This window comes from Saccoglossus kowalevskii, chromosome 6 (genome assembly GCF_978046115.1).
Source record: "Saccoglossus kowalevskii chromosome 6, keSacKowa6.1, whole genome shotgun sequence".
In the NCBI taxonomy this organism is placed as follows: Eukaryota; Metazoa; Hemichordata; class Enteropneusta; family Harrimaniidae; genus Saccoglossus; species Saccoglossus kowalevskii.
Window position 1 is genome coordinate 23322740 of NC_140646.1, and position 17361 is coordinate 23340100.

General features: G+C 35.9%; 2 protein-coding genes across 2 annotated transcripts in view; both read right to left on the bottom strand.

The window, feature by feature from the left end:
• LOC102801396 (GATOR2 complex protein WDR59-like) overlaps positions 1–17361 on the bottom strand; it is a 68104-nt gene that overhangs the window by 48957 nt on the left and 1786 nt on the right. The window contains exons 2-4 of the mRNA XM_085500219.1: positions 17050–17099; positions 15838–15973; positions 14110–14195 (exon numbers count right to left, since the gene is read on the bottom strand). Of these exons, the coding sequence (XP_085356345.1) occupies positions 14110–14195; positions 15838–15973; positions 17050–17099 (272 nt within the window). The remainder of the gene's footprint in view (positions 1–14109; positions 14196–15837; positions 15974–17049; positions 17100–17361) is intronic.
• LOC146742166 (uncharacterized) lies at positions 8444–10070 on the bottom strand. Its single transcript, XM_085500218.1, has one exon. It carries the CDS (start codon positions 9995–9997, stop codon positions 9161–9163), a length of 837 nt encoding a protein of 278 aa, XP_085356344.1. The 5' UTR covers positions 9998–10070; the 3' UTR covers positions 8444–9160.

A 17361-nucleotide genomic window follows, 5' to 3' on the forward strand; every position in this document is an offset into this window, starting at 1 on the left:
TAACTGTCAAACATTGCAAAGAATTTACATCATTTATTTTTATTTATCATTTTACGATGTCACGTCCTTCACTGTTTCGTTAAAAAGGGATTTAGTATTTAACTAGCAACGAACAAAACCGAGATGAAGAGTACTTGAAACCGAGCTATGAGTAATACTCTAACACGTATGAGTCAACACAGACATACGTCAATATCTCAAGAGTAAACAGTAGCTATGCAGAACGACAATAAAATGAAAGACCAAAACGTAACTAAACAGTCACATTTTCGCTGACAGAAAATTTTCGTTTTATGATAATTTGATGGCACTTATAAGTATAAATTTTATTATTTTAAGTTACTGCAGCTACCTGTCTGAAGAACCACAATTAAACTGATACAAACTCTTTGTTCTTAAAATCTGTTGAAAAAACTAAAGATTGTTTCCCACAAAATTAAAGCAATTTACTGATATATGTAAACATGCATATAAGCTAATGTACATTCATGTTGAGATACAAATATTCCTTTGAAGGAATCTCCTACTAAACACAGTATTGAAATACTGGTATACAATAAATATGTTAATTAGTTAATTAACATGCATAAAATATACATACTCTAAATGTAAATGCAGGTTAATTGAAGACCACACAACTTAAATATGTAAATTAGCTAATCATCATGCATAGATCTTTCTCAGATTTGATTGCCACTGAACCACTTGTAAAGCTAAAAATAAATTGCATATCCTTAAATTTACTAATTATTATGCAAATTAGCTCATGTATTATGCACATAAATTTTTCCAAAATTCAATAGCACAGGCTGCCAATAGCTTCATCAAAGGCCAATAAACAAATTTGTATAAAATTTATGAACACATTTTGAAATGAAAAAAAAAAAAAAACATTTCTCTGGATTTAATATAATATTCTAGGGCTTATTGAAACACTAACGCAAGATGTTTCAGTTGATTAGTGGTTTCTATGGCAACACCCATCCAACAGCAGCAGGATATTAAAACACAGCTGCAACATTATTGGTTCGGTAATTGTCTTTTATTCAGTATTTATCTATCTGTGTTATTTATATGCTAACTGGAGGCACACATGCCCACAAAACAGATTAAAAGGGGATATTGGCTTTAGATCTTAGGACATTTTGATTTTGTTGCTGTCTGTCTGTCTGTGGAGGTTCAATTATTTTTCACATCATAGTTAGAGCTGGGTTAATTCTTAGTCGATTATGTGTGACATTAAAAAAATTATTAGATCTTCATGATATAATGACACTCTAAGCGTAAAATTTAAATTTTGCCTTAATTTGAAGTGTTGAAATATACATTGATACAGTGCAATTACAAATAAATTATTTTGCATAAAATAAATCATAGTAGAGTTTTGTAAAACCGTAAATTTTGTAGTGAGTTTTTTAATTTAATTAAAGCATAACAAAGATATTCATTTGACACATATAATGAGACACCATGCACATTTCAAAACGGAAATCAAAATGGCCTACAGAAAATGCTTTATTTCAAATTTAAAAATATGACTCGCATTTCGTGAGTATTTCCACACCTACAGCTTGGCAGAATTATAGGGATACCTGTTTGTTGAATGGATTCAAAACAATATTTAGTATATTCTAGCTTATTAAAAATAAGGATCAGATGACAAAAAAAAAATTATATAACTTACGGTAACTTTGATTTTGTTTGTAAAATATGAGAAAAAATGGGACAGGAAACCAACAATACTAGTATCAAAAGAGAGACAGGGACAGAAAAGAACAGGTATGAACACAGACAGAAGACAGTTGTTTTCTGAGGATACAAGAGAAAAAAAGAAAACATTTTGCCATACAAAAGATGAGTACAAACAGGTTAATCGAGTTCAGACCTAGTTACTGAGGGTACATGTTAAATTCAATGATACATAGCAAAAAAACGAAATCAAACATCACCAGAGGAACTCATGCAGTAACAACTTGATTTCATCGACTTGGCTTCCAACAGTTTTTTAATTAAGCTGGGCTTGTAAGAATTATTGCAAACTGTGGAGATTTACTGTCAATGTCAACACCTCCTCAAAGATGGCATCATGGCGAAGAGCCAGAAAATGAAAAAGTTGCAACTGGTGCTGTATTCTCTATTGACTGAACGAGCCAGTTCACGTTGACACAGTTATGACAATGAAAATGCCATGCTAAAGTTTCTTGGTAATAACGGAAAATCAATAATACTGAAAAAGAAAACTATTGAAGAAGTTTTCTTATAGCTACACGAACCACTTTTGCAGGGATAAAAAAAGAATGAATAATCACAAGCTTACATAAACATGTACACAAACCCAGTCAGGTGGAACAGCCAAATTAAAAGTAGATGAAAGAGAACCAACAATGACAGTGAAGGTATTGCACAGACTGAATGGAATCAACTGTGTGTGGCTAAACTAACGCCAACTTGATATGAATAGACTAGAATAATAGGCAAGAAAAAACGTTAATGAATTTGTTTCTAGCTTCTACAGGATTAGATTGTTGTACCATAACCAAACAAATACTAGCACTTGCTCGATCACAGAAAACATGACAACAAAAATAAATACCTATTGCGGGGGAAAAAAAGAAAGTAATAAAATATACAAGGCCTAAAAAAAAAAGTTAAATGCTTATGGTCAATTTGTAAAAACGTTTTTAAAAAAAAAATTATTTTATTCTGAAATTGTCAAGAAATTTGTGCTTTTTCATTAAAAATGATTTTTTGTTTTTGTGATGTGCACATTTTTAAACTGACATACATGGGAACAGAAAAAATTAAATTTTTCTGCAGCAATAAAAATGAAACCATTTTTCAAAATTTAGAACATGTTTTGTTAAATTCACAATGGCTAGAATGGAGATCATGGTTTTGATTTTCAAATTGCAGGTACTAGCATCATATATTATTGCTTTCTGAACAAACTGCAAGAAAATGAAATCTAAAATATAGTTGAAATAAAACGTTGAAATAAAATAATTATTTGTCTTTTTTGCGAATGCTCCTTGCAACAAGAAATGTGCTATATTCTCTCTGTCGACTTGCAACTGTTGGCATATACACAGATTTTCGCCAAGCCCATTTTCGTCTCTTTTTCTTTGTTTTAACTGGTTCCTCACTGTTTTCTTTGGACATCTTTGTCTTAACAGGCTGAGGTTGGAGGAGTTTTTTTACAAGAGATTCGTGTTTCCGGTAATCGTCCGTTATCGGCTTCAAATGCGGGAACAACGAAGAATGGTGATTTCCATAAGGAGATGGGATATTTCCATCATGGCTTACATCAATGTTGTTTCCGTGCCACCAAGAAAATTTAGTTCCTGTCAGCTGGTGTGGTTGAGCACTAGTACTTCGCTTTAAGACATGTGGTGGGGTGCCAATGCTTCGAGTCTTCTGATGAGGGGGGGCTGTATGTGGACGGCGTTTCTTAACAGCTGAGTTTTCGAACAAGGAGGATGAAGATTTCCCCAATTTTTTTTTTGACTCACTAAAATGAACTCTGGGACTTGACGAAGATGAACAACTCACCGATCCCATGTTACAACTCACCGATCCCATGTTACTGTCACCAAATCCACTATCACACGTGTCAACATCGTTCTCGTCACCGTCATGAAGAAACCCCTCTTCATCGCTTTCACTCGAACTTTCCAGCAATGACTCCAGAGGAGGGTAGTGCAGTTCTGTGTCCTCAACACCATCAGCGTCATTATCATGATCAAATTCGCTTAAATCCGCTTTAGTCCACAGCATAGCACTGCGTTTGGAGAACTTCCTACTCTCCAGACGTTCACCGTACATGAAATACTCCTTCTTTTCGGCTTTGAGATCTCGGTGTTCCTGCTTCAGAAACCCTGCCGCACCAGTCGACATATCCATGTTTCGGGTTGAAATAATTAAATGTTGAATCTGATTATTCAGCAAGCATATTGAGTGAGATTTGGCTCTTTCTAAAAGTTTTAACTGTAACTGAAGCCGACACCGATCCAAATGATTGGCTCGGTTAGCTTTATCCTCATTAGTGACACGAGATTTTGTCCTGGCCGCCATCGTCACAAGTTGGCATGCCTTCCTGTAACGTTAACTTCTCTCCTGGTAGTCTTCTAGACACTGATACAAGCAAGCCTGCTGGAGCTGTATTAATGTATTGATAGCCAGCTTACAAGCATGGGTCAATGGGTTCACGCTTAGCAGGGGTAAACACACCGTTACTACACTGTTCCAGTGAACTATGCATCTCCAGTGTTCGTCCTAATCGCACAGTTACACATACACACTGCAATATAAATCCTTGCATTTAGTCGCCAAGGTTGCCTCTACTGTTAAAAAAAAAAAAAAAAGGCTAACTCCATACGCGGCTAAGTGATCACTCCGGGAGTACCGTGTTACAGTGGAAATGCGCTGTCAGTAACAGCATTGTCAAGTAGCTTTATCAGCGTCAAATAACACAATGACACTGTATTCCTAAGGCTCAGGTGTCACGTATACTACAGATTCCTATCTCATAATTATACGGGGGATCAACAACCAATAAAATGCCTCCACTTGATAATTTCAATACACAGTATAAATCATCACAGTGGTGAAATTATTGAATAAAATAAGCCGCGGATCATCATGGTGAAATAAAACGGCAAGCACAATCAGAGATGTCCAACCACACACTGACGAAACTTAACATATTTTGAAATACACATGGATACACAGTCCTTGAAATACTAATAGGTGATCATGTTTTTGATAGTAGAGGGCGAACAATGATTAATATAAACAACATCAATTAAACACCATGACAGTGAGTTTGGACCCAAACAATTCCAGCACTAAACACATTAATTACATTTCTATGAAGGTTATTTCACCATTCATGAATCCAATCCCCTGTACATTGTACATGACAATTCAAAAACCAAATCCTTGTCCTTTAGGGAGTGGGAATGAATACTTATAAAAACTCCCCTAATTCAAGTATACAAATATAGCTGTGTCCCCGTACTCATTGTTTTGGGAACAATGTTTTGATAATGGGGCCGCATACTGAACTCATGCCCTAGCCCCGTAAATAACAGTGCTTTGCACATTGTCTATATACAATAAGACAGGTATAATCCAATGGAACTATTGTGACGTGCCACAGAGGGCCTCACCCATAGTAAAATGTAGAAAACCGTAAATAAATATAGTGGATAAGCGGATGGTTCAATCAAATTGTGAGTCTCAATCAATTTTAATGGCATTTCACATGGTAGTGAGAATGATGCTATTATGACAAAACGACTGATTGCCAAGGGTGTGGGCAGCGAAGCAGAGCTAATTATATTCTAGTGCCCTTCTGTCATGGTCTGTAAAATGTATATACAACAATACCTTGAACTTCTTTAAAGGGAAGGACAACCATCCTTGGGATAGCACCTCAAACTCACAACCGTTTATTAATAACTGATCTGTCTTTTGCTCCCATTGTAAATGTTAACTTGGACTTTAACTTTGAATTCTGATTTATAGATAATTTCTTACAGTAAAAACAATCAAGATTTTGTCATTAAGATTACTTTGGATGTTGTCAGGTCAGAACTAATGATTACCATCTTTGTTTCAACAAATTTCCAATCACCTGTAGACTTTTGTCTACAGTCTAGACATATTTACATCATTATCGTACGCGTAAATAATTCAGAGCAGGTTTTCACAATAAATTTAGTGAGCTAGTTTTAGCACTACCTTGACACATACATTAGTTTGCTGCTTTTTTTTTTTTAATTCCACTGAATGGGAGTAATCTCAGGTGGTAATATAATAAGTTTAGAACACAAGTTTGTCCAAGATACAGTGGAAATTTATAAATGAAAAATAGCTCAAATGTGTGTAATTCAATGTTATTTAAGTTTAAAAAGACGGTTATATGAAAGTAAATGTAACATCTACACCACTGACTGAAACTTAGTTCTTTATCTTCAGTTACTTAAAACAAAGAACAGTACTCGGGATAAATAGAAAAGTGCTACCACAAAAAGAGGGGTGGGAATGAATTATACAGAGGCAGCCCATCCCACTGTTTCCCAAGATGTTTGTAATTGTGAAGTTTGAATGTGATTGAGGCGTGTCCAAGGTACACATGTCAATGAATGGAAGAATGAATACCGGTATATGGAGGGATATGTGTATCTGTGCATGTTCAAAAGTGACATTGAAGGGCCCTGTAATTTTGTCTGAATTGAGTTATTATTATTTGTTTGGCATCGATGGTAATGTAGCTTTCTTTTTTCTGATTATAGCAACATCATAACTACTTGTAGTTAAGAACAAAACAAGATGATTAATCACAAAACAGGGAATATATATCAAGTCCAATCGGTTTACAGCTCTTTATGGGGATTAACAAATAGTTTGTTTTTGTCAAATTACCCATAAAAATAGTGTTCTTACAAGTAGATGTAGAACCCCCCAAAAACATTCAGGGGTTCACATATGGATCATTTGGAGAAATCCTGCGTGCAAACCAACCTCTATACAAGAAAGTGATTTTATCAATTTTAGAATGACTCATAAACAAATAATAGAAATTTAACAAAATGTGCTCAGAATCGCAATTTTTATATCAAATGTGATTTATTTATTTTAAAAACATGAGCAAAACTGTTGATGAAACACCAATTTAAACTTTAACACACTAGATACCATATACATTTAACATTACGGACAGCATACATTGTTATGGGTGCACACTCTTGTAAATACCACAAGAAAGACTTCAAATCGTAAGGGTCAGTTTGGGGCTATAAAGAACACTGAAGATCAAAAGTAGGAATTTAGTAAAACAATATTTAAAGGTTCACTGATTGATAAAGTTGCTCCTGAATTCACATGTACATGTGTGGTATACTATTGATTTCCACACATGCGTACATAATCCCACATGAAATAAGAGTAAAATCACACGTCTTTCAATAAAAGTGACTGCACCATGGAACAGAATCAGATACATTGTATATGGTAAGATGCACATAATGTAAACACGTCTAATAATGCCAGAATACCCAGTATATTGTACGTTTCTGCCATGCCACACGAAAATGATCACAGATCAATGAAGAGCGCCCTCAGTGGTGATAAACTGGAAAAACAAAAGAATAATTGCAGTTCACAAAACCAAAATAAAACGATTGTTATAGCTAATTTTCTAAAAAAAACACCACGAGTTGCTCTCTTAATCTCTCCTCTATGTTACTCCGTTTGCATGCACACACATGCTGGATTTGGGATGTAACCAAAACATGCATGTGTGATATTGTTCTGAGCATTCCAATCAACATCACAAAATTCTGTTCTATCGACTATGTTAGTTTTTTCCACCATGAAAAAGCAGGAATACACTACAGTCTTTAATTCCGTGAAGGTTATCTACATCTTTATACACCCTTTCCATGAAGAGGCACCTTAGCGAACTATGACGTCAATATCATCAAGGCAAAATGAAAATGAGGTATGTAAGCCAGTAAAATGAGAGCACAGAAATCAATCTCACTGTATCCCACACACTCTAGATAATGAACTCAAACTGCTCAAATGGTTCTACAAACCCCAGAATAAGTGAACAACAAACCCAGAGTTCCTGGGGGAACCAGAATTGAGTATGACATGGTAGGAGTGCATACAAATCATTTGCTGAGCATGCAGTCGTTGGGCTGGCGAGTCTTGTTAGCTGGTGTATATATCTTGAAGCGTCGCTTACGTGTGGGCTTTGAATACGAACACAACGTTCAGCAACATCAATGAGGTTTGATTGACATTTGTTTGATTGAATATGGGAAAAGAGACCAAAGCACACACATACAATATGCTAATGACCTTTAACGAGATCATGACGTACACATTACTCATAAATATTATTTGAAAGTGCAATTATTAATAGAAAGCATTTATTATGAAACGCCGGAATCACGTATCGGGGTATATTAGGTCTTAACCACCCCCCCCCCACTCTGTCAATTGTGGTAATTTGAAGACTGTACATGCTTTCTATTATACTAAACTGGTCACCAAATTCAACAGCTGTTTCTGGGCTTTACATTCAAGTCTGAATGAGCGTAGACAAGCCTCAATAGGTTTCGATTGTATACAGCGCCACCAGTGGCTGGGGTCCCAGCTCCATGCATCAAGGAGTCTACTGAATGTTATTTTTTGATTACGGTAATACCTGGTAATATCCCTTTGATTTAACAGGATACATTTTTCAATCTTTGCAAGCCTGCCAAAAATACTGCCAAAATGTTCTTTGAGACAGTGAGTCACAGTAACTTTTCCAGATACTGTAGCCATGCAAAAACCTTAAGAAACCATCAAAATTACTGGCATCAAAAATGTAAAGTTATACAATATGTTTGATGCTAAGGTGTTAGGAAATCCTATCAATAAGGGCACATTTTGTAAGCCATTACATTTTAGTTTTATTAAAGAGAAGACAAAAAAGATAACATTTATGAGACTTTGTATATCTCTAGATATTGTTAGATTAAGGTAGCGACGGGGGAAAAACAAGAAAGAAATACATGACAGAAAAACATGCATCAGTACTCAACCATCAATAATGTCAATACCAATTGTGAATGAAATGAACACTGGAAATCATTCAATCTTTGGTGTTTAGGAACTAAAATAGCCACCAGTTGGTCAAAAGGTCAACAGAAACAAAAAAGATAATCAATGATGTGCACATGTGCATGGCTGAGAAATCAGCCCACGCATCTCTGAGATACAGGTGTGGATAGATGCACAGAAGTGATATCCTGTTTTTCGGCCTAAAACAAACCAATTCCGTGAAAAACAAAACAAAATTATAGTGGTTCATGGGAACTTCCATAAAGTAATTTTTTAGGCAAATATTAACAAGGAAAATACACAATCATATTCTCCTGTATCTCAATTTAAACAGTTACTCGTTCCTTCCCTCTCACTACCTTAAACTATAGAGAAAAAATAATATAGTACATGTACACCAGACAGTGAAAAGACTATCCAATAGAAGTATAAAAGTTTTAGTGGTATACAGTAACTAACTGCATGCATGACGTCAGCGATCTCTTCTGTAGCTGTCTAATTTTCGTAAGCATATGTCAGACAAGCTAAATCGATATACATGTCAGTGACCTTTGCTGGACACGTTAACTGTCCGTGAGCACGATGCCAGTGACCTTTGCTGACTGGATATAGTGGGTAAAAGATAGTTATGTAACACAAGTTTTCTCCCTTGCTGTGATCTTGGATAGAAGTCAGTGTAAGTTTCATCAATATTAGATTTACTGTGTTTAGCTGCTGCTGCAGCTCTATACACAGAGGGACTAGTGAAGTACATATTATTGGTCACAGGTACTACCTGTCGCCTTAAGAGTCTCCGGGCAAGAGGTGTGTCAACATCATTCCACATTTTGAACAGTTTGAGTATGTACGATGCATTGTCAGCAGTTGGTTTCCCAGTTAGCAAGGACATGCTGCTTGAGCTTCGGGAGCTTGAACTGTTTTGTCTGCTGCGTGCTGTCACCTTTTTTTCTTTACCTGTGCTGCTTGCTGGTCTACTGGTCTTGTTTTCTGATTGACTGCTCGACTGTCTTTCTATGATGTCAGTAACATTAGGCAAGTAGTGATGTATCGGCACTTTGCCTCTGGCTCGACTTCCAAATGGGTCAGCAAATTGGTTATAAGTGGCAGATAAACTACCAGTAGAAAGTCTATGTCTTGCAACAGGCTCTTTCGGAGATCTAGCTGACCTTGCTGAGTGAGAACGAGGCTGCGATGACGCGTTTTTGCTTTTTGGGTCAATCTTTTCAGTTGTACTTTCCATTTGTATTTCAGTTTTACTGTCAGTTTGACAATCATTAGAATGCTCATTTAAACTATCATCAGCATCAACAGACACATCGTCACTGTCATAAGTACGACTATCGCAGTGTTCGTCACTGTCCTGGTCTGCTTCCTTCATACTAGAAATCACAGAAAACCTCACTGTAGCGCTTTTAGCTTCACGCAAAACTGACGTACTAATTTTTCTTACCGGCAAACCTGATGTAACAACATCCCTCTCCACAACTCGAATAGAGTGATTTATGTTTTTCATACAACTTCTCTTGGCTTTTTCGAGTCGGTTCAGTTTCATGTTCAGCCTACTGTCCTCAACAGTGTTCAGATGCCATGCTTTATGAATGTGCAACATACTGATATTAATAATAATAATCAACAAAGTTCAAATCAGAGTTTTGAATGCTGTTTTTTTTATCACGTATATTGAGGCCTTTCAGTCCATCGTAACAAAACTAAAGATATTTGTAATGGTGACAAAGCATTGTTGGTTGCATGAATCAATATTGATGCTAGCAGTGTTATCGGTAATGTTATCAATGTAAACAAGATTGTTCAGTAGTCTTCAAGTGTTTGTGCAGGACACCTTCAAAAAGTAACTCTCCATGGCCTGCCACATGGGAAAAAAACAAACATATCAGAGATACCAAAGGCAAGTTTGATCAGACACCAGCTGCTATTCGTCACCCGTCAAACAGGTAATGGTACACGTGGGCACCTTCTTCACATTCAATATAGACTGCTTGAAGTACTTGCAAAAAGTGTTTACCATTCAGTGATTCTGCAACGATTCACAGATCAGATTCCAGCATTGTCCGATCACTCTTATTAAAGCAGGCACTCAGAAGTCAACAGTGCCAATTCACAGTCACGCGAAACTAATCCAAAAATTGAAATTCCGCAAAAGATTAAAACACAAAAAATCCGTCGAGACACGGTCATCACCTGGCGCCTATAACTTATATAACAATTTTCTATTGACATAGCAGCGACACAACAGGAACATGCACTCCAGCGTGGTGGTAATATATACGACAACAGAGTCCAGAGGTTGTTTAGAAGTTATTTACCATATAAGCAAACACATCAACAAATCACGATAAAGTTATGCTAACTCTGTCCGCCAACCACCAATAATCCTCTGCAGAGTCTGTATTTGCAACACTAATTCTGCTTAAACATTACACTGTATTAGACACTGAATCTCTCTTTGTTTAAATCATCACCCACAGTTACCGGTACATACCTATGCAACATCGTAACACAATGGGTAGGGTAACTCTTGGTGCCCCGACAATAGTCGGTGAACAAATAATTACTAACCGTTAAAAAAACTATTGACTTTGGGATTAGGTAAATTATATTATCAGATGTAATGGGCCACATCCATCAGGACAACAGTAAACAGTCTGTTGCTAAAAGCCCTAATAATCATACTACGTGTATCATTATTTACGTCCACTTTGTTCTTGCATTGTTAACTAAGTCACACGTCAACTTTAATGACAAAGCGGTTCCCTAGCCAATACACTTGAAGTGTTTTTTCATTGCTAATAATGCAAAATGTGCCCTTTAATAAGCTCACTAATGTTTATTCATGCTATAAATTTTCAAATGTTTCGTTCAAGCATGGTTTTTGCTAAGTGCAGGAGGGAGATGAAAATTGAAGATGACAATTCTATTGGGTGCTCCCGTGTGACTACCTTGGTTATCCATGAGAGAGTGACTCACTAGAGGGCAGCAGCAGCTGATCTAGATTCCTAAAATAATGTTCCCCATTCATTGGCCAGATGACTGCAATCATTTCTGTAATTTATAAACTAAACAATTCCTGACATACACAGACCCCGTTCATTTTCAATGTAAGTTCATCCATGATAAATATCAATTATACAAGCCTGGAAGATCATTCATTAAACATAACAGATTGGCCAAAAGTCAGCAATTTAGTCATTTTGATTTGGATCACACAAAAAATGCATGTGCACGTATCCCGGGATATATGTAAGTGTGAAGTCTGAATGTGATCAGCACTGCATTATTACCAAGTTTAAATGAGATTCATCTATACACAACCAAGATCTGGTTTTGAAATGACAGAAGTTCTGAATGAATATTCGACAGTAAAAAAAATATAGTAAAATGGCAGCCATATTGAAGCAGATCAAATGAGATATTTATGTATGATGTATGCGTGGTGTTTGAATGTGATAAATCCAGGCATGTTTAAAACACACATGTGACTCATAATACTTAGTGAAAGAAGTCTATCTGTGAAAGAAACTTCTATTTACTACTCTAGTCAGATATGTATTTTATGCTTGAATTTATTCCATTTAAAAACGTTCTGCTTCACAATACACATGAAAACGCTAGTGAATTATTAATTTATGCAAATAAGATTTTTTTTTAATGTAAACCATTTTATATTCAATAATGAAATATGAGCCCTTGTATGAGAGTACAATAATACCAAGGTTAAGTGACGACAGATGCCATAATCGTAAAGTAGTAACTATTGGAGTGTACACACTAGTTACCGTGGCATGTCCTGATAGATTTTAGACAAACTGGGGATAAGCTCACATGCCTTTAAATTAAATAGCCCATCATAAGGTCAGAGGTCGTCCATTTAGTACATGATAAACCATTATTAGAGCACATTATATCACAGTTACCAAGCTACATGTTGTAGCACAAAAGTCGGTACAATAAGGGAGGAGGGGTAGACATTTTTTTTCATGAAACAATGTTTACACTTCAAAACCAAAAAATGGAGAGAGGAGAAAATGTGGCTGTGAAAAGAAATTCTCAAAAGCACAATTGAGATACACATTACGTGTACTTTTAAAACAATGGAGTCTATCGATGTGCAAATTGCAATGCAAATAGTATACTGTAAAATGACTAATTTTCACTGGGTTTAAATTTCGCTGATTCACCATTTCGGGCATATTCAGTGGGTTTTAAATTCACGGTTTTGTCATTTAGATAATGTGTTCTATGCTAAATTTTACATATTCACTGGGTTTTAATTTAGCCCATTTTCCATTCAGCGAAATAAGCAAAATTAAAACCCAGTGAATAATTAACCCTTTTACAGTATGTATATTTCTGACATATTTTGTCACAGAAACCATACTGTATTTGCTCTAATTAAAGTACCGGGTACACATACATAAAAAAAGCAGTTTATGTATGAATGTGAATCATAAAAATGTGTCAATTTTTGACCATAGACACACCTTCCACATTTATTTATTGCACTACCCCCGGGTACTAATAGAACAAATATGGTCTTCATGTTGAGATTAAAGATTGAAAATACTAGTAAACATTTAAAATTAATTATTTTCTTCTCATTCTCCTCCATAGCAGTGTTCATGCTACACAAAGTACAATCTTAGACGTAAGCTAATCTACGGTATGTGCATATTGGAAAGACCCAATTGAGTACATGCACGAAAGCAAACAGTAGTTTAGCACAGGCTAAAGAACACCAAAACTTGTTAAGAATATACAAAAAAAACTTCAGTCATTTTAACTAGGATTACTCAGTACAGTAACTGGGAAGGTATACATGTTAGTTCTACAGTTATAAAACAATACCAAAACAAATTCAGAAAATGCAGATTACAGAATTTCTTGAGAACAATATCTCTGGATGTACTTGCGTTGATTGTCACGTCAGAAATGGCATACAGCAATGTGTAGTTAATGAATATAATAGAAAATGTTCATGCTACATAAAGTCTTGAAAACGGGTAAGATTGAATCGGTACCTAATAAGCTATGCACAATTTTAGTGTTTGTTTTGTATTTCATGGTAAATAATCAAATTTACCTCCATTTTTGGGTGTAAAAACCCATGAATATATCCCATTAGTTATAGATATGATCAATTTTGTTTTGATTCAAAAAGTAAGCCGTTATAAGGGATGAAGTGGCTGGAAAACTGTACTGTACGAGCTCTGTCTGCTGCAAAGCTTTGAATAATGACATCACATATTCAAACAATGCTTTATCAGTAATGTCTATCTTAAAGTGACAGTATTGTGTGACTCTTTTCCTATTATAGTGGAGGGAGAGGGGGGATCTTGATTTTTTAGCGGAGTGGATACTGAGTTTAACTTGTGACCGATCAGTCATGGGTCCCGGTTCAACTAACAGTAATGATTGTGATTGATTAGTTATTGTGCAAAAGTACACTCATATATCACATGATTGAAGTATTACCTTATAACCCTTGTGTGAGCCTTCAGTGATGCTATTTGTCGTCCACAGCCATCCGCCCAACTCCAAATATCAGCACTTTGATTAGACTACAATATAAAAAGAACATATCAAATCCTGCACATCAAGTTTATTTATAATGATTGTCAGAGATATGGTACTAGAACCACCTTCATTAAAACAAAATGGCCACCACTCGGCCATTTTGAATCCAACCAGAAAAATAAAATGACATGCATCAAGGTCCTATAATGTATGTACCAAGTTTGAACAAAATCTGTAAACTGTAAACAGCCGAGATCTGGTTCCGGAATGCCAGAACTGTTTGATATTCATCATTTATCAGCACAAAAATGGCCGCCATTCGGCCATCTTGAATCTGATCGTGAAACAAATTGATGTGCATATGTATACTATTATGTGTAATGTATGTGTGAAGTTTGAATGTAATCAGTCCAGGCATGCCTAAGATATAGGTTGGGGTGCACACACATGGACGCACAGAGGTCAATCCAGTTACGTTTCATCAGTATGGATAACATTTTTCCCAACCCAGAAAACCAGAAGCCAGGTGTGTGGAAAGCACTATTGTCACTGCTGAGAGAAGAGTTAACCTTGGGAATCAAATACAATATCTCTCTGTTTCTGGGCAGACACCCTAACAATTATTATAATGTGAGCGCCCTCACAAGAGTGTATTAGATTACTTTGTTTTTACTAGTGTAAGTCATACAAGAATTAACATTGCATGACACTGTACCTTGATTTACATTCACCGTCAACATAATAGTTACCTGATTAACAATTCTAGGTAAAAAGACATACAATAATTCTGTTTTCATATGCAATACTACAAAAAGGAATTTATTTTAGAAATGCTATTATGATTTTTGTTAGCAGGGATGTTTGGCAAAAAAGGTTAAAAGGTGGTAGTCGTCGTGCCACGCATGTGCGACATTAATGTTGATAAACACTGATTCTCCCACAATCCATTGCGGTCTTCTAATAGAAATCACAATTATGAGGTCTTGCACTAATTACTATGGTAACTTGATTCCTTCCAATCACCTAAAAAATACTTTAAAGCTTAGTAACGTCTCAGTTAGTACTTGTTGATCTGCATAACAGCCAAAGTCGTCATTTTTGTTCATACGAGACCCAAATATCTTGCACATGCGTGGCACAATGACTACCGCCCTTTAAGTTTATTGCTATATACAGGCTACTGCGCCATCACAAAAATTATATAACTTTGACTAAATATGGAAATATTTTGTATCTGATCCACAAAACCAAATGACATACACCTAGCCTTATTGTATCTCAGCCAAGTGTAAATTAGTTCGAGTCAACTAACACGATAAACAGGACAACAGCAACTACCGGTACTGGAAAAGGCTCTTTGCTAATAATGGTAATTTCTCTTTCCTTACATGTACAAATCTTTCACATTGTGTATTTAAAGCGCGGTGGTCGTCGCGCAGCGCGTGTTCGAATTTCATGTAAATAAACAATGTATTTTACACGCGTTGTATACGTCGCTATGAGTCCCATATCGAACAGGACGCGGCACGACGACTGCAGCCCTTTAAGAAATTGTAAGCTAGTTCTCAAATTAAAATATTATTATCATGGGATAAGAACAAAAATTCACCCATGCACCTTGTCGTGCAAAGTGATATTGATCAATAAACATAAATCAAGAAGTTGACAAATGAAATATGTACTTACAGTCGCGGCAAATAAGTTCTTCTGTAAAACATGTGGGTTCCATTCCACGACACTGACTTCCCACCTGCTTTGTCTTGACAACTTCTTCACTACATCCTGAGGTGTATCCAAATTAATTACAGCCCACACTCTTTTCCTGTGAGTATGATAAAAGTTATAAGTCAAAACTGACATTTACAGTAGTAGTGACTGAATCACAGACTAGTGCTAAGTTAATGTCTTTCATAATAATACATTCCTGGAATCATTTCACTTTTACATGGGCTTCATGTGATGTATACAGCAAGGGTAAAATTTGTTCACACAAAATTTTAATGCAATTTTTTCCATACATCAGTAGCACCCAAACCATACTACTAAATCTATAGAAATCATTGGTGAATACTACTGTGGACAATTTACCTACGTGTTTCTCATAATTGGAACACATGCTGGTAACGCTACAGACGCACAACTTACAAACCAATATCAGATCTTCAGCATGTGCCACAAACGCTGGAATAAAACACTACTATTTTGAGGGGGGTGTTCAGAGTTTGATCCAGCTAAATAACAGTGGGAATGAACCAACCGTAGACACACATTGTTATGAGCATAACATAACTGTGATTCACTTGATGGTACCCACTCTTTTAAAATCATACATGTCTAACACCCTGCACCCTGACTACATAATACTACGGTAAACGTCTCGTAAACATTTACATTGTGAGCCATCCAGTCTTTGAAGGACAGTGCGTGATCGTCGTCAGGCATGTTCAAATTTTGTGTAAGCAAACAATGTATTTTACATGTGTTGTGAACATCGCTACGAGTTTCACATCGAACAGGATACGGTGAGATGACCATCACCTTTTAAGCATGTTATGATGCGCGTCCTCAAATGATCCAATAACGAAAATGTCCACAGAGGTACCATGCCCAATAATACAACATCATGACATAACAAGGACTTTAACGCAGAACCCCCTCATTATAAGCTTATAGAGAACAATATTTATATACCTATTCTGTCATAATACAAACAATGTACCCGATACAATAAATAATGATTATTTAATGAAAAGGTTGAAAAGCGTAAAACTATTACCGGGGTACCCAACAAAAAATAATAGGGTACAACATCATAGCATGATTTCCTTGTAACAAAAAATTGTAAACCTACATATGTACATGTACTTTCATAATGTGATGAAAAATAAAGATACCTACCCTGCTAAAATTGCAAACTGGCCAGTACAATCCACTGACATGGCATTGGCCTGAAATATTAATTAAATGAGAAATGAGAAATAATTTCATATTTTGGGTTATTATAAATTGACGGAAGCATGCACTTGCTAAAATAGAAGTATTTGAGGCAATATGTTGTTAATTATTTAACACAGGTTTAATTTAGGTTATAATTCAACAAGCATTGGAGTTGCCTAATTCCTCTAGATTCCAATCCACCAGCACCCTAGGTGGTCTCTTTGGTCCTGTACAGCATACATGGTAGACTGTCGACAGTTCTCGGGCATAATA